This window comes from Cibotium barometz, chromosome 9 (genome assembly GCF_041138505.1).
Source record: "Cibotium barometz isolate CiBa-2024 chromosome 9, ASM4113850v1, whole genome shotgun sequence".
NCBI lineage: Eukaryota > Viridiplantae > Streptophyta > Polypodiopsida > Cyatheales > Cibotiaceae > Cibotium > Cibotium barometz.
In genome coordinates this window covers 25719585-25728567 of record NC_141054.1, presented here as the reverse complement: position 1 = coordinate 25728567, position 8983 = coordinate 25719585, and the positions used below count along the sequence as shown (strand labels likewise).

The following is an 8983-nucleotide window of genomic DNA, read 5'->3' as shown; positions in this document are numbered from 1 at the left end:
TACGAGTGGAGGAATTGGACTCTCCATGCATCGCTCATGCTTAAGCTTCTGAAGTACCCAAGCAGCCCATTCTCACCCTCTCCAACAAACTGAATAAATGAAGGGAGATCAGTGAAGGGTGGAGGACAATGCAAAGAAGGATCATTAGGATATAAATATCCATCAACCCAAAGATCCACATTAGTCCGATCCTGTTGTCTTCTTGCATGCTTCTCTTGTGCATTCAGACGTTCTTTCTTGATTGGTGTATATTCATTCAATATGCGAATATGCAAGTCCACCTTCTGCACTCTTGTTGAATCTGAAATTTTTGCCATTCGAAAAATGGAAGAGACTATTCTGAAGTGACTCAAGGCTGTCCTCCTATTGTATTCATAATAGTGCTATCCTATTGTATTCACAATAGGGCTATCCTATTGTATCACAATGGGAGCTTGGGGAAGAGGGAGAGAGACACAGAAGAGAGAGAGAGAGAGAGAGAGAGAGAGAGAGAGAGAGAGAGAGAGAGAGAGAGGGAGATAGACCTATTGTATGCGCAATGTTGAAATGTCAAGCTCGTATACAGCTGGAGGATAGCACATGGGTGCTCACAGAGTGACAGTATGGTAGATAGATATCATGTGGTGTGTTTATGACCGCGTCCAGCTGGTCATGTGTGGTGTGGACATTACATTAGGTTTACTTTGTAGTGTGGACATAACACTATGTTGTGTTCCCTTTTGTGTGTGTGAGAGAGATGGTGACTATGGCTTCTCTCCTTCTTTATGATTGATGGTTATGGATTAGGGTTTGCTTCTCTTGTGTGTGTTCCCTCCTGCTTCTGTTTTTTATCATGGTATCAGAGCCAAGAGCTCATTAGCTGTGTTGTGAGAGTGAGTGAGAGAAGAGGGAAGAAGAAGAAAAAGCTGTGAAGGAAGCCATTGAAGCTGTGGAGCAAAAGAAAGCTGTGGAGCACACACCGGCATCAGATCTGAGAGCTAAGGACCATTGGTGAGTGTAGCAAGACCCCCTCTGCAGATTGCAGGTATCAAAGAGCAAGTTCAGTGAAGATTGAAGTGCATAAAGCAAGTGCAAATTTTTGGTTTTTTCTCTAAAGCTTTCATGGAAAGCTTGAAGTGAATGTACTCCTGGCAAATGTACACACAAAGGCACGTGTATTTGGGCTTGCAAATGTATTAACAAAGTGGGCACAAGCAACATACAGAATCTTGAAGCAGATTGATGCATACAGATTTGAGCAAAATCAAGTGAAAGTGGATTTATGTAAAAGTTTCTGGTTTTTCACAAAAACAGTGGACATACCCCCCGTGGAGGATCAATTGCAGGAGCTAGAGGAAAAATTGAGCTAAACCCTTCATACCCAAGATGCATTAGGTCATTGCTAAGAAGCCTATCACTTCAATTGTGATTTCCCCTCTCTCTACAGCCCACAAGAGCAGGCGGCGCATCTCTATGCAGATTTCTGGACAGTCTCACTTGATTTCATGCAATTCACTCATTTCTAATCTATTTGATGCCATTCAAAGCTTGGGGAGTTTAGCAAAGACATTGCTAAGGTCTTGTGATGCTTGGTTGCAGCTCATTTCATGTATTTGGAGCTCATTGAAGTGATTTATCAGAGGTGTGCAGGTTTGCAGAAAGTCTGTCCAGAAACAGAGCAGTTTTAATCAAGGCATTAATCTTTGTCTATATCAAATTGGCCTAATTCCTTTGGTACAAGTAAATTCCTATGAGTTGCTAAACTTTTGATTCAAAAGTTTTGAATTTGGATGAGATTTGAAGGAGATAGAGCACTTTTAGTGAGAGGTGGTACCTGACAGATGCAGAAAAAAGCAAACCAGGGAGCTACAAAAATTGGTGGTTCTCATTCACCTTGAAGAATTTGATCAAACCCTTCGAGGATATGTTGGAGCAATGTGTTGGGAAGCTAATGCAAGTTGAATCATTGAATTTGGACAAGATTTGAAGGATTTAGAGCATAATCTTGACTGGTTACTGGCGAGAAAAAAACCAGAAAATTTTTTGTGAAGGAGTATCATTTGGTTTCAACTTTGATCGAGTGTACATTGTTGATGAATCATTGTGGGATGTAAATGCACACAATTTGCAAGCATTTGATGTGATTTGGAGAGATTTGGAGCATTACAGGTACTTCATACATTGTGATCGACGGGGTACATCTACTACAATTTTTTTGCAACAATGGGAGATGGTCCGATACAGATTGTTGGAGAGAAGCTTGATCGCACTAACTTTCAAGTGTGGAAGTTTCGAATGAAGAGTTTTTTGAAAGGCAAAGGTTTATGGAGTCTCGTCTCGGAGGAAGACCCGGAGCCATATCTACCTCCTCAACCAAATAATGCTCAGTTACTGGCTCACAAGCAATGGGTAGAGCGATCTTCGAAGGTGTTGCATTATTTTTCCATATGTGTAACAGATGCCTTGCTTATTCACATCCAAGATGCAGATACACCGAAAGAAGCATGGGGTATATTATGCCGAATGTATGAGACAGACACTGGTGCAAGGAAGATACAACTAAAGCAACAGATTCACAGTGTAACACGAAGGAATCGGAGTATACATGAGTATGTTCAGGAAATCAAGGGTTATGCAGATTCCTTGTCATCAATTCATGCCCCAATGGATGATGATGATTTGGTTGCTCTCACATTGCGTGGTTTAGGCAAAGAATACAAATCTTTTGACACTTCCATCTCAGTAAGGTTGGGAGGAATGCCAGACTTTAATGAGCTTGTGTCATTGCTCATTGTGGAAGAATTGAAGCTTGGCCTTGGTGGTCTGAGTGTTACAGGTGGTACATCCTCGTCAAGCAATGATGAGCATGCAAGGAATCAGGCTTTTTACTCATCTAGAGGCTTTTGAGGCAGGGGGAGATTTACCCCTCGAGGCCGTGGTGGCGGACGTGGTTGGAATGACAGGTCTACTCAACCACAATCAAATCAAAATTTTCAGAATTCACAATCATCATTTGGATCACGTGGAGGTCGTGGATTTCAATCCCATAGGGGGAGATTTGGAACAGGTGCTCGTGGTAGAGGATGATGGCAAGGTCCTCAACAAAATTTGAATGGGATTGAATGTCACTATTGTGGCAAACTTGGACATATGGCAAAAGATTGTTACAAAAAGCAGAATGATATGAGGAATGGAAGACCACAACATGGAAATTATGTATCTACTAGTAACAATGATGGGAGTTCGAATCATCTTTTTGCAATGAAGCATGTTATGGGGACAATGGATTCTCAGAATGCAGGAGATGAGTCATGGTATATGGATTCAGGTGCCTCAAACCACATGACATGTCATGGGGAGTGGTTTGAGAAGATGCAACCATTGGATACAAATGGTTATGTGGTCACAGGAGATGATACTCAGCATCTTATAACACATGTTGGCAGTGTGCCGTTGAGGATGCATGATGGAAATGTGAAGAATATGTCTGAAGTGTTATATGTACCATCCATCACAAAGAATTTGGCATCAGTAGGCCAAATGGTTGAGCAGGGATTACAAGTAAGATTCAATGAGAATGGTTGTTTTGTGGAAGACTTTAAGCATGGCTGTAGATTGATTGCCAAGGGCAAGAAGGAAGGAAGGTTGTTCAAATTGGATGCAGGCATACCAGAATTGAGCTCAGCCATGTTTTCAAAGACCAATGGGATTGTGCAGGATATTGACATGTGGCACAAGAGGATTGGCCATGTCAATATACAGAGATTAAAGAACATGCAAACAAGAGGCATTATCAGTGGATTGCCTCGATTCAAATATGATGGACATATGCATGTGTGTGAAGCCTGTCAGTTTGGAAAGCAGGCAAGGTTGAGGTTTCCTAGAGAAGGAAACATGAGTAATAGACCACTTGAGATAGTGCACAGTGATGTATGGGGCCCAGCACAAAACCCATCTATCAAAGGAAGTCTATACTATGTGACATTTATAGATGACTTCAGCAGGATGACATGGATATATTTTTTGAGAGAGAAGAGTGAAGTGCTGGAAAAATTCATGGATTTCAAAGCTCTTGTAGAAAAACAATATGGCTGTTGGATTAAGTGTCTGAGAACAGATGGAGGTGGTGAATACACCTCAAAAGCTTTTGAGCATTTCTTGCGGAAGCATGGGATAAGGAGACAGTTGACATGCAGGTATACACCTCAGCAGAATGGTGTGGCTGAGAGAAAGAATCGAGTCATATGTGAAGTGGCAAGGGCAATGCTCAATGAAAAGAGCATGCCAGATTACTATTGGGCAGAAGCATGTGCTACTGCAGTGTATATCCTGAACAAAACACCTACAGCAGCCATTCATGGAAGCACGCCAGAGATGCGGCTTACAGGTTACAGGCCAGACATTGGACATCTTAAAGTCTTTGGATGTGTAGCTTATGTTCATGTGCCTGATGAAAGAAGACGGAAGTTGGATCCTAAGGCAGAGAAATGTGTATTTGTTGGATATGCACAGGATCGAAAGGCTTACAAATGTTATAACCCTCAAACTAAACAAGTAGTCATCTCACGAGATGTGGTGTTTGATGAGCTTGCTAGTTGGTACAAAGCAAGAGATGAGGGAGTCATTGACACACTTGAGGCTAATGTACCTGTGAACTTGCCATCACCAGTAAGTTCTAGCTCTACTACTATGTCTGGGCCAGCAGAGCAGAAGCTGAGAGTAGTAGCAGTGTACGTCCATGGTCAGGACGGTTGAGGCATGAGAGTGTGAGCACTGGGAGTAGTGCTATGGATAAAGGCAAGAAGAAAGTTGAAGGAATTGGGATCACAGGGTATGAGTCCTCTAGTTCAGAAAGTTTGGATGAGGAGCTCGGAATACCTGTTTTACGCACACCTGGTGCTAGGCAGGACAGATATGTGCCACCACATGCTCGTGTTACAGGTGTACAGAGTGACCCGCATGCATTGCGGAGATCCCAGAGAGTCAGATATCCAGTTGAAAGATTGACATATAGGGATTTTGCTATGCATTATGCATACATGACATCTATGGTAAAGCATGTGGAACCTACATGCTATACAGAGGCTATTGGAGAGCATGTATGGGAGAAAGCCATGGATGAAGAGATGGATGCTTTGGACAAAAATGATACATGGGAATTGGCTAAGTTACCTAAAGGAAAGAATGCAATTGGATGCAAATGGGTGTATAAGGTAAAGTGAAAGTCAGATGGCAGCCTAGAGAGACATAAGGCAAGGCTGGTCGCTAAAGGATATGCACAAACTTATGGTCGTGACTATGATGAAACTTTCAGCCCAGTGGCTAAGATGGCTACAGTGAGGTCTATCATTGCACTAGCAGCACAAAAAGGTTGGGCTTTACATCAAATGGATATCAAAAATGCTTTTTTGAATGGTGAACTACAAGAAGAGGTGTACATGGAACAGCCAGAAGGTTATGTACATCCAAAATATCCGACTTTTGTTTGCAGGTTAAAGAAAGCACTCTATGGTTTGAAGCAAGCACCTCGTGCTTGGAGTGACAAGATCAGCAGATATCTTGTCAGTATTGGATTTGTGGTTGGAAATGCAGACTCTTCACTTTATGTGAAGAAGACACATGATGGTATCGTGATGATAGTCATTTATGTTGATAATTTGATTATCACAGGTGATTGTGGAAAAGGCATTGATGAGGTTAAAGCCTCTTTATGCAAAGAGTTTGATATGAAAGACCTTGGTGATTTAAGGTTCTTTCTTGGCATTGAGGTGATTAGAACAAACAAGGGTATATGGTTGGTGCAAAGGCAATATGCACTTGACATGCTGGCAAAGTATGGTATGACAGCACGCAAACCAATGTTGACACCATTAGAGCAAAACATGAAGCTTAGGGCTGATTTGGGTGATGAGCTTGATGATATCACCATGTACAGACAAATGGTTGGTAGCCTTATCTACATGACCATTACGAGGCCAGACCTCAGTTATGCAGTTGGTTTGGTGAGTCAGTTTATGCAGAGTCCTCGTAAACCTCACTTGGATGCTGTGAGACGGATTCTGAGATACGTCAAAACTACCGTGCATTATGGTCTTTTCTATGAGGCAGGAAAAGACATGCATGTCTATGGATATACAGATGCAGATTGGGTCGGTAGTGCATATGACAGGAGATCTACCAGTGGCTATGTTTTCAGCCTTGGTAGTGGAGCTGTGAGTTGGAGCAGTAAAAAGCAACCTACAGTTGCTTTATCTACCACAGAGGCAGAGTATCGTGGAGCAGCCATAGCTGCATGTGAGGCTATGTGGTTGAAAAAGTTGCTAGATGATGTCAGGATACAGAGTGATATGAGAGTTGTCATTCATTGTGACAACATGAGTAGTATTCAACTTGCTAGCAACCCAGTTTATCATGCCAGGACCAAACATATTGAGGTCCACTATCATTTCATCAGAGAGAAGGTGCTAGATGGGCATGTTGATTTGACATATGTGCAGACAGATGAGCAGGTTGCAGATATCTTTACCAAAGCACTTGGTAAGGATAAGTTCGAGTATTTCCGTACTAGATTGGGAGTCCTAGAGATGGACATGTCGAGCTTGAGGGGGAGTGTTGAAATGTCAAGCTCGTATACAGCTGGAGGATAGCACATGGGTGCTGACAGAGTGACAGTATGGTAGATAGATATCGTGTGGTGTGTTTATGATCGCGTCCAGCTGGTCATGTGTGGTGTGGACATTACATTAGGTTTACTTTGTAGTGTGGACATAACACTATGTTGTGTTCCCTTTTGTGTGTGTGAGAGAGATGGTGACTATGGCTTCTCTCCTTCTTTATGATTGATGGTTATGGATTAGGGTTTGCTTCTCTTGTGTGTGTTCCCCTCTGCTTCTGTTTTTTATCACGCAATAGGAGAAGAGAGCTTGGGAAAAAGGGAGAGAGAGAGAGAATCTTATTTCCGAGGTTGGTAGGAAACGTGATGAATAATAGTAATGATTGAAACGTGATGAATAATAGTAATGATTGAAAGAAACGGAATGTGGGGGGAGTTTCAAATACGACTATTAAAGTGGAGTAAATAAGATTGAGAGTGTAGATATCAGTGATCCTAGTAGGGGTTTTAACAGCTAGAAAGAGAATCCTAGTTCGAAAATTAGAGAGATTCCCTACTTTTAGGCCCAAAAGTAGGCGTCATTATGAGCTTTGTCTCCTTAAGCCTCAATAAAATTAATCTTAATTCCTCAAAATTAGAGATCCTTTTACGAGGCCCTTTTTATGCTCAAATGCGCTTAATGATCTATGTTGTAGCCTAGGCCAAAGAAAATACAACCATTGCTCTTAATGATCTATGTACTAGCCTAGGCCAAAGAAAATACAATTTTATATGATCCTCACACATGGATGGGTCTGCCCTCAAAATCAATTCATGACTTATTTAACTGCAAATTGAGCTATAGGTAGGTTCACCTTGGGTTTTTGCTTAAGGTGGTGTAACAGTTTTAATTGTTGTGATTTGTGAGATAATCTGTTGGGCAAAATTTTGTATTAGCAAACTGCTTTACCTGTGACCAATATTAGACTTTATGCATTCGAATTCACTTTGCTAGACAAGCCATTAAAATTTAACAGAGCGGACTTCCAAGGCCTTGTTTCTGTTTTCCTGCCAATAATTGTGGTAACTGGTGGCTACATTTTCAAAATGATCTATCCATGGTGGCTTAGGGCCGGACGTTTGGATTGGTGGGCATACTGCTGAGTTGAATAAAGAGAATTCACTGATTAGTGTCATGATTAACTTGAACAGCAATAATTACCGCGTGAAAAAACACGTTCAAAGAGACGAGGTATGCTTGTATCTGCAGCAAACAAACTGCGCAGAATTACAATTGTTGATACGATTATTATAGCTGGTGATGATATTTTGAAACAAGATAGTAGTCCAATATAGTATTGATTTACAATGCATTGTTGATGCTAAACAAGCTGCAGGACGTAATCAAAAGAAGCGCATTGTAATGTTGAATCTCAACACAGCGTTCAAGCCGTTGACGGAGATGGTGCGGATGGTAGCGTAGCCCCGGGCGAATCTGAAGTGGCCGGTGCCGCCCACCACGCTGATTTCCCTCTCGAGGAGAGCGATGCGGTCGGAGCCATGGAGGCAGATGGTGCTGCCGTTCATGTGCTGCGGCGTGTGCAGCACGGCGGTGAAGACCAGCAAAAGATCTGGGCTGGTGAGAGAAGCGACGCTGTAGAAGCCCTGGCCCCTCCCCACCACAACCGACTCTGGGTCAGGCCCCTCCGTTAGCTTGTCGTCAAACACAAAGGTTAAGCCTAGGCCGTATGGGTTGCTAAAATTGCCGTTGGCTGCCGCCACCACAACGGCCGTGGGGTTGGGCGACGCAGGGATGTCGTGCATGTAGAACACCAAGTTCACGGCCTCCCTCTTCGCCTCCACGGCAGCTTTAATGAAGGTAGAAGAAGAGTCTCTACAAGTTAGGAGCAGCAGCAGCACAATAAAAGCAGAAGCTGCTGTTGCTAGAGGAGTAGTCTTGGCGAAGCCCCTCATGACTGGGAGATCTCACACACACAGACACAGAGAAAGAGAAAGAGAGAGAGAGAGGCGAGCCGTCTAGATATTCGACCGTAAAGTACGGCTCTTGAATTTATTTATTTTAGTCTCTTTCTTTATTTTCTCTCTCCTCCTTTTGTTTTTTCTTCTATTTGCTTTCGGCGATTCTTGGACCCTTTTGTTTTCTCTCAATAAAAAATTTCCCTTTTCTTTTTTTTTCCTCTCTTCAGCATTTCTTCATCCGTTTTTTTTTTCAAATTCTTTATTTCATTACTTTCTCTTTCTTCCTTTTCCTTTTCTCTCTCCTCCTTTTACTTTCCCTTTTACTTTTTCTAATTCAATTTTTCTTTTTGTTGGTGGTGGTAGAAGAAGAAGAAGAAGAAGAGTCTCTACAAATTAAGAGCAGTAGTACAAAAGCATCTACTACTTCTTCTA

At 42.2% G+C, this 8983-nt stretch overlaps 1 protein-coding gene across 1 annotated transcript; it reads right to left on the bottom strand.

Moving 5' to 3' along the window:
- Nucleotides 1-7761: 7761 nt before the first annotated feature.
- On the bottom strand, nucleotides 7762-8579 carry LOC147635384 (dirigent protein 2-like). The gene has a single exon (XM_086802175.1). It carries the CDS (start codon nucleotides 8543-8545, stop codon nucleotides 7976-7978), a length of 570 nt encoding a protein of 189 aa, XP_086658301.1. The 5' UTR covers nucleotides 8546-8579; the 3' UTR covers nucleotides 7762-7975.
- Between the last annotated feature and the right edge of the window lie 404 nt (nucleotides 8580-8983).